The 17,529-nt window shown below is 42.7% G+C and overlaps 1 protein-coding gene across 1 annotated transcript in view; it reads right to left on the minus strand.

Annotated features, from left to right (window-relative positions):
- DSCAML1 (DS cell adhesion molecule like 1) overlaps nt 1-17,529 on the minus strand; it is a 1,743,400-nt gene that overhangs the window by 73,771 nt on the left and 1,652,100 nt on the right. Inside the window, exon 22 of the mRNA XM_044080956.1 lies at nt 11,031-11,061. Within this exon, the coding sequence (XP_043936891.1) occupies nt 11,031-11,061 (31 nt within the window). The remainder of the gene's footprint in view (nt 1-11,030; nt 11,062-17,529) is intronic.

Consider the following 17,529-nt stretch of genomic DNA (forward strand, 5'->3'; position numbering starts at 1 on the left):
GGGGCTTCCTGAGGCTCTGGGTCTCTATGCTTGGTCAGGATGTGTGAAGCAGAAGCAGGCACAGGCGCTTTAGGGGAGGAGGAAGCCAGACCTGAGGTCAAGGATGTCCCAGGAGACATGACTCTCCTCATGGCATTGAAAGCACCTCTGCTCCGATGCGAGGGAACCGACAGATCCAAGGAAACCGATGATACCCTCGGCACCAGGACAGTGGGCTCCGAACCAGATGTAGGAGCCGAGCTCATTCGAGCTGAAGCCTCGAGAGGCAGTTGGAACTGACAAGAATCCTCCCTGGACCCGACCAGAGAGTGTCGGCTCCTAGAGTCCTCGATTGGCACCAAGCATGTCAGAGTGCACGGAGCCGAAAACACTGGAGCAGGCATCCGCTCCGAGGGTTCATAGGTAGGTACTAGGTTATCAGCCCAAGCACCTACGTAAGCCTAGCCAACAAGGTTCCCTGGCTTACGCCACCCAGGAAAGTTATTTTCCTGTGCCACTGTCGAGCAGAGACACAGAAGTGATCCCCAGGGTGTATTTCCTATTTCCCATCCACTCATCAAGATTTTTCTTGAAGAGTACTAATGAAGAACTTTGCTTGACATAGATGGGTAGCCTGTTCCAGAGTATGGGAAGTCTCAGGGACAGGAATCTATCCCTCCAGCATGCCTGTTTATTGTGGTGACAAGGTTTAGGTTTCTAGAGCATGTAGCTGAGAAGGATTGGTATTTCTTTAGGTGTAGCATGTCCAACAGCTCTGGGTTTGACATAGCTTTATATGTTAGGCAGAGATCACCTCGGAGTAGGCGATATGCTACGGAGTAAAGCTGGAGTTTTTTGAGGCGGTCAGTGTAGGGCATTTGTTTGAGGCCAGTAATCCTCTTTGTGAGGTACTTCTGTGGCCTTTCCAGCTGCTGCAGATGTCTTGTGAGGTACATTCCAAAAGGGGTGTTGTACTCTACAATGGGTCTAATGAGTGCCGAGTAGAGGGGAACAATGACCTCTTTTTTCCTGGATGAGAACCATTTTATGATGAGGTGTGCCACATAGAAGGACTTCCTGACTACTGTGGTGATGTGACTATCAAAGGAGAGACTACTGTCCACCTGAGTCTCAAGGTCTCTTATCACACATTCAGTGTTAAGTAGATTGCTGCCTATGTGGTAGTTTGTGGGTACAGGGTTTTTACCAAAGGGATGACACTGCACTTTTTGGCAATGAGCTTGAGGCCATGGCTCTGACACCAGGCATCTGTCTCAGCAAGGCCCTTCTGTAGGATGTCCACATCATTTGGGGACTTGACTATGGCTCCTAGTTTGCAGTCATCTGCGAACTTCGTTAGCCAGAGGCCTTCTGTGTTAGCCTGTACTTCAGAGAAGTAGATACCAAACAGGAGAGGTCCCAGAACGGAACCCTGTGGTACTCCACTTGTTACTGCTTTGAGGTCAGATTTGGAGTCTGCAACATTTACAGTGTGGGTTCTGTCAATGAGCCAGTTGGCAACCCATCTTGTGACGTAGGGATTTATACCTAGTTTAGTGAGTTTAGCTATAATTCCAGAATGGGGGATGGTGTCGAAAGCCTTGTCCACCTTACCCTCATCTATGGCTTTGGTGACTGCCTCAAAGAAGTCGATCAGGTTCAGGAGGCATGATCTGCCTTTCAGAAACCCAAACTGGGTGGGATCCAGAGTTTGGAGGTTACCAATGTCTTTATTTATGAGTTCCATGATGATACGTTCCATGGCCTTGCAGACCAGGCTCGTCAGGTTAATAGGTCGATAGTTCCTGGGATCAGTGGGGGCTCCCCCTTTGTGGAGTGGGATAACTGTTGCTGTGTGCCATTCAGTGGGCACAAAGCCTGATGCGAGGCTATTATTGAACATGGTGCTTAAGTGGGGAGCCAGTTCATTCTGAAGTTCATGTAAAATGCAGCCTGGGATGTTGTCCGGTCCCATGGATGCTGTGTTTTTGGCTTTAGCGAGTGCAGCTTTTACCTGCGTAGTTGTGATTATAGGGACTCTGCATTCTTCCTGTATAGATATGGGCCCTTTAGGGGGGGGGTAAAGTTAGACCTGAACTTATCTGCCAGGATGTTGGCAATATCAGTTGGTTCTGTAAGTTTCATGCCTTTGTGCTGTAACTCAGAGCAGATCTGGGTGTTGCCATTGAGATTCTTGACATAGCTATAGAATGCTTTGTGGTTGTGCTTGGAATTAGTGGCGATTTTGTTTTTGTAACTAGCTTTGGAGGATCTTATAAGGGATCTCATCGTCTTACTGAGGCTGACCAGGGAGCTCCTCCACTCATGGGAATTTACTCTCTTTTACAATAGTTTCTTCCTTCTGTTGTACAGTTTGTTTATGGCAGGGGACCACCAGATTGGCTTCCTTTTTTTGGAGGATAGCGTCTTGGTTCTGTTTGGGATAGCACGATCCATGCACTCGTGTAAGTGCTTACAGAGTGCATTTGTGTAGGATTCAGCAGTTGTAACTGTATTGTCCATCTGCATGGGTGTCATGAAGTTCACAACTTCTGTCTTAAGAAGCATGAAGTTGGCTTTGGAGAAATGCTTTACCGTGGTTTCCTTAATGGGGGTGGGGCGAGATGTGGATATCAAGGGTGATTAGCTTATGGTCAGATCGGACCAACGAGGAGTTCCACGATCAACAGGTCTGACTCCTCCGGCTCTGAAGGACTGGCATGGCTTGGAGGAGGAATAGACTGAGCTGGTGCAAGGGTCTTCGGCTCCGAAGCCATTTGGGTCGAAGCCGATAAATTTTTTGCCAAGGCCGGTACCGATAACAGCTTCTGCACCACATGATCCACATCCAGATTAGAAAGGCTGACAGAGGACTGAGATGAGCGCACCAAAGGTGGTACCGACTGTAGTAATGGACTCTTAGGAAGTTTGGATACCGGTTCCAAGACTGGGGACTGGCTCTGAAAAGAAACGACTGTCGGTTCCGATGGCAGTGTAGCCAAAGTCAAAGATTTTTTTGATTTCTTAGAGTCTGAAGTCTTAGAAGACTTTGAGGACTTGCTAGATCCATCTTGGTCAATCAAAGCTTATTGAAACGAGGGTTTCAACTAACCTCTGTCAGTTAGTTTTCTTTTCCTTTCCTGTAGCACCCTGGAGGAGAAAAAATGGCATATAGAACAGCTATCCTGTAAATGCAGGGCTCCTAGACAGTAGACACAATTTACATGGCTGTCTGTTACAGACATCTTTTGGCCACATTTGGGGCACTTCTTGAAACCAGACTTAGGATGTTTCTTTTTATCAGCCAAAGTAATCTCAAAGAAAAAATTACTGTCACCACAGAAAATCCTTAACAGTAATTATTCACACAAGCCTTAATAAAATCAGGCTAAGTCACACACACACACACACACACACACACACACACACACACACACACACACACACACACACACACACACACACACGCACACACGTGCACACACACACACACACACACACACACACACACACACACACACACACACACACACACACACACACACAGTAATACTAATATAAATGTTAAAGTGACAGAAAAAGTCTGTCTAAAGCACACAACAAGAAAATTCTAAGCAGACTATGCAATAAAAAGGGGATAGCTGCTAAGAGACACAACAAACCTTATCTAATATTGCCTAAGGAATAATATAGACAAAGATACTTTCAACTGCAAGCTTCAACAGTAATTAACTAGTAAGCCTTATCTAAAAAAATATTAAGGCTAAACACACCACACAGCAAATAACTATAACTATCTAAGTTGTTGTATCTTTTGGCTTTTCCCGGTCAGGAGTCGCCACAGCGGAATTCTGGTCCGCTAATGATTGGCAGTAGATATTTACGTACCGGGTTGCCAGCCCTGACGCACAACCTTCAATGAAGGTACGCCCATTCACGCATGTCTCCACACAGAAGACGCTTTAGCTGAGAATCGAACAGGACAACGTCTTACTGTGAGGCGACAATGCTACCACAGCACCACCACCGCAGTAACAATAACTATCTAAGTAATAGGTATAAATTGTGACAAAGGTCACCAAATAAACGCACTGTAATACATAGAAACAAGTTTTAAACTAGGCCTAAAACAAGAGACCAATTAGAAATTTTTAAAGCACACTAATGGGAAAGGATATAAGAAGGTAAGCACACCTAAAAGCTATGAAAGCTTTATAAAACTATACTAAACTACCTTAAACTATCTAACTAGCAAGACATATTTTAAGTAAGGAATGAAAAAAAAGTTTTACTGGCCTGAGCTAATGCAGAACCTCCGACCTGTTGCAGCAGCAAACTAGATCTGAGGTAACTCTAGGTGCATCATGGGATAGTGACTTGGCATCAAGCTATTTGAAGACTTAGAGCTTTGCAATTGGCTGACTCGGAGCCGAGGGATCGGCTCCGAACCCATCAGTAAAGAATGAATGGCAAGATAGAACAACTTCACATTCTCCTTTACCCAGGTCAGACTTTGTTTGAAACTTGTGATCTCTGGAAAAACTAATTAAAGATAGTGAGCAAAGAAACAATCTGAAAATTATCAAAAGCACCAGCAATGCTCCTGTCAGTGACCATTCATTACAGGTGTATGACTCTGCCTTTAGTGCATTCAAAACAAATTCTCACAGACATGCGCCCCTTGTACTTCCACAATTAAACATGAGTCACCTGCAGGACAGGCATCTTCCCCACAGGAAGATTCTTGGATGCAATATTGGCCTACCTGGTACTGTGATGCAATTGTTGGCATGGTGTACACCTGGGGAGGGGAATCATTTACAAATGTACTCTGTTCATGGAGTATAATGTCTGCACAATGGGTCAAGACAGTGTACAATATCTTATCCCTCTGTGTCTCTTCTTCTGTGAATCATAACATGATCTGATACTCCAAGCCTACAACATGGTACGCAATCATTATGAATCGCACCCTGCTTTTCCGACTGGCACTTGCGAACTGCTTCTGCTTCGGGCACCGCACGGCAAGAATGACTGATGTAATGGCGTCGGCTGCATGTTTTATACCGCTGATGACCTGACGTCATGGAAGAAGTGACAGCAACCGATGCAGGACCCAAGACATTGTTAATCAGGCCGACTGAGGGCTACCTGCAAGCAGATAACCCAAAAGTAAGGACTGCAACAGTGAAACACGAAGAACATCAGTAATTTCTAAAGTCCCCTTCCTGTTTGCTTTTTCAAATTTTTACAACATACATCCTTCCTCCTATGCTCTACAAGCCATCCTGGCTTCTTATTTTTCCATTTTCCATCAGATATGCAATGCACCATACACATCAAAATTTAAAGACTAGTCTCTTACCATCACAAATGATACATCCCTAGCATAAATTAGACTGAAACTGGAATGTCTGAGGGAAATAATTCTGAAGTTACGTTTTATTTCTTGTATTTTTGGGGGGGGAGGGGGTAGGCACAGTAAGCTTACAAGAGCATACATACATATGTTCTCGTTCATAAAGCAGCCAGTGTTAGTGTGCATAGTTTCTGATCTTCAACAGAGGTTACTATTACTATAAGCAATTAAGTTCTCAATCCTTAGAGAAGGGAACTGGTCCTCTTGGATACTCTATTCTCCGAAAACAGTTTTTTTTATTCTTTGATCCATCTTCTAACTCAAGGTAACAGGGACAAAGGTGGTCAATTGCCTTGAATTCTGTGAACTGGCCTCAGTTGTGGATTTGCTTTCTGTGGCAAACTCCATGTCCACCCAATCTTCTCACGTTTTCTCTCTGTTGTTCAACACCACCATATTTTCTAGCTCACTGCACTTTCCTAACCAGAACCTTTAATGGGTTGCAGCTTTAAGAGTATGTTGTCCTTTTCAATTCACCCTACAGTTCTGCACCTTACTCGTCACCAAATTCCAGTTCAATTATAACACTGTTTCACAAATTACATATGCTAATATGTTATCTTACATGAAAACCACAGCAGAGGTAACTCAGTGGGGTAAGGACCCTTGGGTATACAATCTCTGTTAACAGTAGCACAACTGAGTTGGTGAGTCATAATGCAATGTTGTAATAATTTTGCACATGGGTTTATTTATTCCCATTCATCCATCTTAGCATTCAAGACAAGTGTGCAGATCTTACTGAAATTCGTACACCTTGTTTGCTGTAGCATAGACTAGATCCAGGCCTGCTGAATCTAGCTCTGTTTATATGCTTGTTGTTTGTTCGCTTGTTATTTCCCTGGAATGCTAATTCCACCTAATACGCGGCTTCTCAGCACTTCTGTGGATCACTAGTGATATCTGCATTGCTTACTGTACTTATTTCCTTGTTTCACTTGAAAGAAAGTTACTGTTTGTCGTTTTTGCATTTAAGTTACCTGTAACACATTGCACTTAAGTTACCTGGCACTTGCTCACTAAAGCAATTACATAAGTCAGCACTAAAAATTAAAAGCACTACACCCTCACTCCCCACTGGCCCTGGTTTTCAATTATTAAGGAATTCCCAATATTATTCTAGCATGTCCAAAGGTGAGTTGTCAATCTCCTCTCCGGTCCAGCTGGTGAATCTGGGAATCTTGAGGCAATGTTACAACTGCCTCATGTACACAGACAACCCTCTCCTCCTCCCAACAAATTCCAACACATGTGAGAGATGCAACCATATAGCCAAACTGGAGGCTAAGCTCTCTCAACTCAGTACTGGCATAACCAGTCAGGAGGAGAAGGAAACCACACTCACTACAACTCCAGTCTCACATAGACCTACCACGACAGCAAACCAAACACATAATCACACAAAAACATACTTAGAGGCTCTAAATAAAGATCTGCCGAAGCAGCAGAGACCTCCAAAGCAGACACCCAAGCAGCCGCTACCCCAAAACAAAACACGTGCAACACATATCTCACAAAGCCAGTGTGCCGAACAGTCACAGCCCTTAAGACTAAACAACACACCTGATACACTTGTAATAGGTGACTCTATCGTCAGGCACACTGACATCCCGCTCACCAGGCTGAACAAGGAGAGGGTCACGGTGAGCAGCCTGTCGGGCGCTAGGATCCGCCACATAACACAAGCACTCAGGTCACTCCAAGTTAAGTACAAATATGACTCAGTCATTGTCCATGCTGGTGTGAATGACCTGAGACGTCCCTCCCTGGATTACATGAAAAGAGACATAAAGGAGCTCTCTGAGCATGTAGCCCAGGCCGGTATGACCCTGACCTTGAGTAGCATCTTACCCTCACCAAGAATGATGCCACAGTATGAAGACAAGATGACCAATTTCAACAATTGGCTTAAGTACTGGTGTCATTCAAAGGGGATTCAATGCCTATCAGCTTGGGATGATATGCTCGACAAGCCACGATGCTTTGCTAGGGACGGCTTGCACCTGTCACCCCTGGGCTTTCGGATATTGGCAAAGGCTCTTGCTACCCCCATAGTGCCTTTTTTAGGCAAGGCTCAAAAGACAAACCCACCTCCATAGGTATCACAAGGGATAAGAAAAGTAATTCTACTCAACGCCAGAAGTCTAAACCTCAAGATGCACGCACTCGAAACTCTCCTTAGCATGGAGAACATCGATATCTGTGCAGTAACAGAAACCTGGCTCAGGGCTCCCGAGAGCACCCCAGCACTACCAGGTTATACCTCATACCATGCTTTTCGACCCCAAAACTTGGACCGAACCACAAAAGGAGGGGGAGTATCAATATTCATCAAAGATACTCACACCTCCAGGTTGGTGGCAAAGCACGAAGCATCAGAGACTATCCATGTGCAACTAACAGTGGGTAAAACTGCCTTCCAGTTTATAGCCTGCTACAGACCACCCTCCCAAACCCAGGAACCCCACTCGGCCTTCCTGAGAACACTGGAAAATATGAAGGTCTCTCCAAACCCCATTATATTGGGCGACTTCAACTACCCAAACATAGACTGGGAGCATTACTCTAGCTCCAACACCCTAGCCCAAAGGTTCCTAGAATTTATCAACTCAAATGCTATGGAACAACTTGTTACCACTCCCACAAGAGGGGAAAACATACTGGACCTGATCATCACCAACATGGGGACTCTATGCTCCAGGCCAGAAGTGTATCCCTCACTGGTAAGATCAGACCCTAAACTAATCTCACTGGATATTCACATCCCGATCCCACCCCCTGCCCAGAAAACCACAGTGAAAAACTTCTCTAAAGCAAATTTCACACTCCTCAAAACTGAGGTGGAATCCTTCAAAGCCCCCGGGCCTGTGGAAAATACGGCCCAGACCTCAGAATCCTTTATAAACGCATTCTATGAACACCTTCAGGAATGCATGGATCATGCGATCCCAAATAAAACCAAGACCCAATCCTCCAAAGGCAGACGTCCTGTCTGGTGGACCCCAGCCATAAACAAACTATACAATAGAAGGAGGAAGCTACTAAATGATAGAGCAAAATCCCAAAAAGGGAAGGCATCACTGATCAGTATTAGCAAAAAACTACGGGCACACATAAAATTGTCTAAGGCCAGCTTCGAGAGAAAAATTGCACAGGACACTAAGGATAATCACAAGGCTTTCTTTAGTTATGTTAGGAACCTGGGTGGTAATTCCCAGATATGCTCAGAATTAGTCCAAAATGACAAAAAATACACCGAACCCACAGACACTGCCAACATCCTAGCTGACAGATTCAGCGCAAACTTCTCCCCCCCCCCCACCAAAAGGGCAAATATCTATCCCAGCAGAGTGCTGCACCCCTGACATCTCAGATGCTCAGGTAAGAGCCGCTCTCTCCAAAGCAAAAAACACAGCATCAATGGGACCAGACGGTGTCCCGGGCTGCATCCTACAGGTACTCCAAGAAGAGCTAAACCCAAACATAAAACTACTGTTCAATCTCAGCCTTACTACAGGATATGTGCCCAAAGAGTGGTGTATGGCAACAGTGGTCCCTCTCCATAAAGGTGGTGCCTCAACGGATCCTGAAAACTATCGCCCCATAAGCCTGACTAGCTTGGTCTGCAAAGCTATGGAAAGGATCATCATGGACCTCATAAATAAAGATATTGGGGACCTACAAACACTGGATCCTACCCAGTTCGGCTTTGTTAAGGGCAGATCCTGCCTCTTAAACCTGGTTGATTTCTTTGAAACAGTCACCAAGGCCATTGACGAGGGGAAGGTGGTCCACACAGCCTACCTGGACCTCGCAAAAGCCTTCGATACAATACCCCACTCGGGCATTATAGATAAGCTCACCAGCTTAAATATAAACCCTATGTCACTAGATGGATTGCAAATTGGCTCAAGGACAGAACCCACATGGTTAGAATTGCTGGAGCCATGTCAGACTCCAAACCAGTTACAAGTGGTGTCCCACAAGGCTCAGTCCTGGGACCTCTCTTGTTCGGTATATATTTCTCGGAGGTACAGGCCAACACGGAAGGACTGTGGCTGACCAAGTTCGCAGATGACTGCAAACTGGGTGCCATAATCGACTCTCCAGCCGACACAAGCATCCTCCAAAAGGGCCTCATAGAAACAGACAACTGGTGCCAGAGCCATAGCCTCAAGCTAAATGCCAAAAGTGTATAGTCATCCCTTTGGCAAAACAAAGTGCCCACAAATTACCACATAGGTGGTAATCCATTAAGTACAGAAGAAGTAATTAGGGACCTGGGGACCCAAGTTGATAGCAATCTCTCATTTGACAACCACGTGGCCAAAGTGGTTAGAAAAACATTTTATATAGCCCACCTAATCATGAAGGGATTCACATCTAGATCAGGGGACATCATCGTGCCTCTTTACTCATCCCTCATCAGGCCCATAATTGAGTACAATGCCACTTTTGGGATGTACCTTACCAGACATCTGCAGCAACTGGAAAGACCCCAAAAGTACCTCACCAAGAGGATCAAAGGGCTCAAACAGATGCCATATGCTGCCCGGTTAAAGAAACTCCAGCTCTACTCAGTGGCATACCGCCTGTTCAGAGGCGATCTGTGCCTGACGTATAAAGCCATGTCCAACCCGTAATTAATGGACATGCTGCACCTCAGAAAATCCAAATCCCATCAAGCTACGTGCTCGAGAGACTTGAACCTCAGCACAGAAATAAATAGGACATGCTGGAGGGACAGATTCATAACCCAGAGGCTCCCTTCACTCTGGAATAAAATCCCATTCCAGGTTAGGCAAAGTCCCTCATTGACTCTCTTCAAGAGGAATCTTGATGAGTGGAAGGGAGATCGTAGGTTTACCCCGGGTATCACTTCTGTGTCACTGTTAGACAGAGGCACAGTATACTAACCTCGAAAAAGGGCATAGCAAAATAAATTTAAAATGGGTGGCGAAAGCCAAACACATTCTGGCTAGGCTTATAAATGCCCTAGGGCAGATAGCCTAGTATGAACCTATGAACCTAAGTGCAAAAAATGTTCAAAGATGAGCAAATGTCTGAAGCTTCCTTATTGTTTTTCAACATAATAGACTATGCTTATCTTCTGTTCTTGATTACAGGCTACTGCTACTAAGAGCTGTTACTGTTACAGGAAGGTACAATCTGCTGCATTAAAAAAAAAAAAAATCACATTTTATCAGCCCTCCTGGATTTTTGGAAGCTACATGTTCAACGATACTGTACCTGCAGTATTTAAGTAATTCCAAAGTTACTACCTGCATCTCTGTATTCAGACTACTGTGATGGAAACAATCTACTGGGGTGGGGGGTGCAATTTGTGGTCATTTGGACTTCCAGGAACTCTAACATTAGTCTGTCATAAACTCCCTCACTTAGGAGGCCATATGATCTTTACGAACATAAACAATCTTTATGAACAGTTTTGGTATCAGACCAGCATGGAAAGAGGATGTTTTAGCGGATACCATACAATTATATTCACCTTTTCACTGCTAGTAGAAAGGAGTCATACACAGGAACAAAATTAGCCTGAGTCATATTACACACAGCAGACATTCACTGCTCAAAAATCTATAGCACATATAGCATCAAAGAAGAAGCTTACCTGATTAGCATTTCAGCTAGACTCTTTGCATCTGAAAGAGAAAAGAACACCATTAAAACTAGAGACCTTTGAAAGCAGACAGTTTACCAACTACCTATCAGGCAACAGAGTGTGATATCATCAACAATGTATATGTTATGCCAAAGATCACACACTTGAGTGTTTCCACAGAAGAATGAATTCAATGCGGTAAATGATAAATATGTAACATGTATTGAGCAAATAAATACAGGCTTTTTGGGCTCTAGAGCTGGTTACCCACACTTTAGGGTGTAAAGATAAGCAAATGCCTTTCTAAGATTCTTGGAAAAAATCTAAATTGTTTTGTGTGTGTGTGTGTGTGTGTTTGTATATATACACACACACACACACACACACACATATATATATATACATATTTTTTTTCTACCATCTTTCTTTCATTTTATATTTTGACCTTTATCCATATCTCCATTTGCAGGACTCTCAGTACACATTAGCACATCCCTGAGGCCCCTATCTGCCTTCAAAAACATGTGGTGTACTGTTGAATGCAAACAGCTGATATCTGCAGATTTGTATTTGTTCTGGTATTTTACTAGTTAAATCCTTCCCAGGTGGTATGTCTCCTTAAATCAAAATAAATCATGCCTTTATTTCTGTGATACATCCACACATTTGTTTTATGCAAGGTATTTTAGGGAGAAAGGAAAGGGAGGAGAGCTAGTCTACTGTGTGGGACTTAAAATCCTTTTGCAGTGATTAGTTTTTGCTACCACATCTGAGCTTAAAGAGCGGTGCTAAACAAGGGCAAATACAGAATTTTAAAACATTTTAAAAGTAGTTACCGTTTACCTTTTTTTCAGGAACATTTATATGAGTTGATTACTATCAGATTAAAATAGAAGGCGCAACCCAATGTGTCTTACAAAAAAAATATGTACAGTATCTGGAAACAAGATTTTTCTAGTTATTTTCCAATCATTAAATCAAAATTAGTATGTGACTTACAATGCTACATAACATTATCTAGCAAACCTTGCTGCTTAACCAATAGTTTGTAATGCAAATTACTATTCATACAGGAAGAAACAAATTTTCTTATTTACTGTTAATATCATTCCACAATGGTCACCTTCCAACTGCGATGGAAAGGAGGAACCAAATGCCATTAGCTGCAATGTGTAATAGTGTTTTCTTAAGACCCATATATCTAGATCTAAGGATGTCATTGTCCTCCTTTACTCAGACATCATTAGGCCAGTCATTGAGTACTATGCCCCCTTTGGCGTGCATCTCTCCAAACACATGCAACAACTGGAATACCTACAGAGATTCTTTACTAAAAGGATACAAGGCCTAAACAACATGTCCTATAGAGACTGAGTCTAAGTCCTGACATTATACTCAGTATCCTACAGACTGCTAAGAGGTGACTTGTGTCTGATTTACAAGACAGCCTCTGACCCACTACTGATGGATTTACTGCACATTAGCAAGTGAAATGACATCAGAAATACTCTGTCAAGGGATCTAAACCTCTTCTGCAACATTAACAGAATGGTTTGGAGGGACAGGTATATCTCAAGATGATATCACTGCTGTGAAACAGACTTGTCATGCACGTAAAACAAAGTTCATCCCTGGCCATATTCAAATGCAACTTGGATGTAAGGATTGGAAACATAAAATTTACCCCAGAACTGCCCCTGTACTATTAAAGGACATAGGCAGCTCCTAAATGCTTAACCCCATGCAAAAGTCCCCTCAAATTATATACAGTATGATCCCAGTTATTCTCATTGGGGTAATAAAGAATTATTGACCATGGGATAGGTAAGGTCAGTCTCTAACCAAATGGGATAGGTAAATTTGACAATAAAAAGGGAAACTGGCTAGGCTTAAAATGGCATGCATGAGCAGCTAGCCTAGTACTTACCTATGAACCTATAAGGCATTTTTAGGTGAAGTACAATTTTAATAGAAAGTCAATAAAACATATTAAACAAATACTCATACCAATGAATGACTCTATGAAGTCTTAGAATTCAGGAATGAATTTTCTTTAATGAATTATGTCCCACTTTCTGAAATAACTACAAAGTGTAAGGAACAACTTCTGACAATAAGGGTCATTCTGATCAATCAAAGCATCTAGGACAGAAGAGTTACCCCTCCTAAGTGTTTATGATCTGACTTGGAAGGCGGGTCTGGATGCAACAGTTACACAGACTCACTATGCTATAAATTTTCCTCCAACATTTTCAACCCTCAATTCTCTGAGCTAAGTAAAAAAAAAAAAAAAAAAAAAAATAGTCCATTGGTCATTCCTGAGAGCAATTGCTAAGTATCCCTTGCTATGTTCCTTGAGTGCTCAAGAAGCAAAAAGGTTCTTTAAACTGTAGCCTTGATACAGTTTAAATACCACACACACAGAGTGCTGAGGCATTTCAGCCCTGACCGGTAATGAACTAGTGTACTACCTCCTGAAGAGTCACCTCCGAGTAACATTCCCTGACATCTTACACCCTGGGCAGGTGAACCCTTTGCCCCACCCTAGCTACACTTCTGTCATCACTATGGACCTACTTCAGTCTCAGTTCAAGAGTACAAAGCAATGTAGTACATAATATGACACAGAACAAATATATGGCATTATACAAACAGTAGACAAACGGTTCTGTGTAAAATATTTACAAATATGTGACAAATATACAATTTAATAGTCAAAATATTAAATGTTATCATTGATGAGAGGTGAGGGCGGCCAAGGTGGTGCAGTGGTTAGCATTGCTGCCTCACAGCAAGAGGTTCTCCGGTTCGATCCTCGGCTGGGGTGCCTTCTGTGCGGAGTCTGCATGTCCTCCTGTGGGTTTCCTCCGGGTGCTCCGGTTTCCTCCCACATCCCAAAGACATGCTGCAGGTGGATTGGACACTCTAAATTGGCCCTAGGTGTGCGTGTGAGTGTGCCTTCTGTGGAAGGTTGGGCGCCGGGCTGGCAACTCAACACTGTAAAACTCCACTGCCATTCAATGTGCGGACAGGTGATCCGCTGTGGCGACCCCTAACCGGGATAAAGCCGAAAGAAGAAGAAGAAGAAGAAGATCATTGATGAGAGGTGGAAAATAACAGGCGGATGTGAAAGGTAGTGGTGTATAAATTGTATAAACCAAAAAAATATATCCAACGTTCTTAGATTTATTGTCTAGTGCATTTTATGTTTTTGGTATTAGAAGCAGTACCTAACTATGACAAATTATTTGATGCTGAAGATGAGCTTAACTGGAGGGAATATATGTGGCAAGTTAGGTTAAATACCTGTTTCCCACCAGGACTCAATAACAGAAATGATTTTGTAGCTTATTTGAAAAGAAAAGGCTTAAAGCACGGAAGGGGTTAATGTAAGTTAAAAATGTTCTTTACATGTGATTGGTGCATTTGTATTTTAAATTTTTGGTTGGTTTGTAGCATTATTCAGTCTGAGGAAGCCATTTTGATGATGAAAGCACTTACTGTGTAATGTGGTTCTGATTAAACGCTGTTTTTGGTGATTCATTACATTCTTTTAGTTTGTGTGTATAAATAGTATGCTAGTGAGGATTATGTTATATGTCTTGAAGTTGAGCATTTGTATTTTGCTTAGAATGAAGGAACATTCAAAATATTTTTTTTTGAGCTAAAAAAATAATTTTCAGGATGACATTATTGGCAAGGAGTCCATAAAGTGGCATATAGGCATATTCTGTTGTTTGTCTAGGTTAGTCATATACAACATATTTTCCTCAGGTCCTTGTATTACACCATGACATTTATGCTACACCTCTGAAATGAAAGTTTTTTTTGTGAACAACATAGGCCTCTCTGTACACAGAATGTGTTCTTGTCATTTCTGAATCATGGTATAAAACAATTAGTCCCTTCCCTAAAATAAGACTGCAAGAATCTCAGAATCCTGAATTGTTAAATTGCCAAGAAGTATGGTGACATAGTCTGGATTAACCTTTGTATGCATATTTGGAGCACAATGTTTTGTATCTGTGAAATTATAAAAAAAAAAAAACATAAGTAACTAAAACTGATTTGCTGAATGTGTTCACTGTTAAAAAAACTTTATGCAAATATAACCTACTCCTATGAGGGCACTGTAAGGTTTTGGCAGTTAGTGCAGAGGAGTAAGGTCATGACCTGTTAACGGCCTGCTTTCCATAGTCAAGGTTTGATACTTTCAGCTTCAAGTTTTCCATTGAATAACTCAGACAAGTATAAAATGAAGAAAAAAGGACCAACACTAACTTTTTGGATGATTCAGACAAGTCACATAACCAGACAGTGCTTTGGGAATTAGATAAAATTATCTTAGACCCTGAATGATCTCTAGGTCCTTATGCATAGTAAATACCTATGAACCTATATAAGGCACAAGTGATTTGGGAGTGTCAGTCCTCCTACTCAGAAGAAATTTGAACAGGATGATAAAACTGACTTGGCCTTTTTTCTTTTGGTTACGAAATCTCTTTTTTTGACCATAGTGTACCATATAACAAGATGTCCACCACTGTTTCTGGAGCTATCTGAAAGTCTCCTTGGTAGGATTAGATACTGATCTTACTTGTCCCCCCCCCCATTTCTACTCTTCTACCTATATTTCTCATTATTCCTTACTTTAGTTTTGAACGCCTTCCATCTGACCACAGATTATACAATGAAACCACATCCTGACCGCTACCCTTCATCCACACTATAGCTACTCAGCACCCACAGCAAGGACGCCAGAATCATACAGCAAGTGCCCTCTCACTTTTACAGCTGCAAGTTAGCTTTAACAATCAAAAAAAAAAAAAAACTTCTTTACTCCGTGATGGTGGCAGTGTCTTCTCCTTTAAGGAGGACCATGCCAAACACATTCCACACTCGTTCGTGGAATTTAAACTAGTCATTCCACAGTGTGAGAAGGTAAGAGTGTGTCACTCGTGGAATTTAAACTAGCCATTCCACAGTGAGAGAAGGTAAGACTGTGTGTGTGTGTGTGTGTGTGTGTGTGTGTGTGTGTGTGTGTGTGTGTGTGTGTGTGTGTGTGTGTGTGTGTGTGTGTGTGTGTGTGTGTGTGTGTGTGTGTGTGTGTGTGTGTTACTATTTGTCTGTCTCCATTGAGACACAAGGCAAGTGTGTGTGTGTCCATTGAGAGAGAATGCAAGTATGTGTGTGTGTCTGTTGAGAAAGAAGGCAAGTGTGTGTGTGTGTGTGTGTGTGTGTGTCTATCCGTTGAAAGAGAAGGCAACTGTGTGTGTGTTTGTGTGGCCGTTGCTTTGAGAGAGAAGGCAAGTGTGTGTGTTTGTGTATATATGGGCCGTTGCATTGAGAGAGAAGGCAAGTGTGTGTGTTTGTGTATATATGGGCCATTGCATTGAGAGAGAAGGCGTGTGTGTGTGTGTGTGTGTGTGTGTGTGTGTGTGTGTGTGTGTGTGTGTGTGTGTGTGTGTGTGTGTGTGGCTGTTGCAATGACAGAGAAGACAAGTGTGTTTGTGTTTGGCCATTGAATTGACAAAGAAGGTAAGTGTGTGTGTGTGTATGTGTGGCCGTTGCATTGACAGAGAAGGTAAGCACAAGTGTGTAATTTAAACAAGCGGTTCTGATCATTTTTGTAGGTGGGAGAAAGTGTGTGTATGTAATTTAAACTAGCCACTCTTTTTCTATGAGAGTTAAACTGCATGTGTGTGTAGCCTTTGCACTGAGAGAAAAGGCAAGTGTTTGTGTATGGGCCACTGCATTGAGAGGGAAGGCATGTGTGTGTGTGTGTGTGTGTGTGTGTGTGTGTGTGTGTGTGTGTGTGTGTGTGTGTGTGTGCGTGTGTGTGTGTGTGTGTGTGTGTGTGTGTGTGTGTGTGTTTATATGTGTGTGTGTGTGTGTGTGTGTGTGTGTGTGTGTGTGTGTGTGTGTGTGTGTGTGTGTGTGTGTGTGTGAGACCGATGCAATGACAGAGAAGACAAGTGTGTGTGCATGTGTGTGGCCGTTGCATTGAGATAGAAGGTAAGTCTGTGTGTAATTTAAACTAGCAGTTCTGTTCATTTCTGTATGAGGGAGAAAGTGTGTATGTAATTTAAACTAGCTGTTCTGTTTGTATGAGAGTTAAAAAGTGCATATGTATGTGTTTGTGTGTGTGTGTGTGTGTGTGTGTGTGTGTGTGTGTGTATGTGTGTGTGTGTTACTGTGTGACAGAGTAGGGGTGTACATGGAATTTAAACTAGGGATCTGTTGCTGTTTGAAAGAAAAGGTGTGTGTGTGTGTGTGTGTGTGTGTGTGTGTGTGTGTGTGTGTGTGTGTGTGTGCGTGTGTGTGCGTGTGTGCGTGTGTGTGTGTGTGTGTATGTGTGTGTGTGTGTGAGAGAGAGTTGGTGGCTGTATGTGTTGCATACCTCTCAACCTATTAGAGCAAGAAATCCTGACAACGCTATAAGTAATGGGGGACAAAGGTCCAGAAATAGGGACAATTTTAAATACTGCTTTTGCAAACTTAGAGAGTT

Source organism: Protopterus annectens, chromosome 8.part0, assembly GCF_019279795.1.
Source record: "Protopterus annectens isolate FY-2018-M chromosome 8.part0, PAN1.0, whole genome shotgun sequence".
Taxonomy (NCBI): Eukaryota; Metazoa; Chordata; order Ceratodontiformes; family Protopteridae; genus Protopterus; species Protopterus annectens.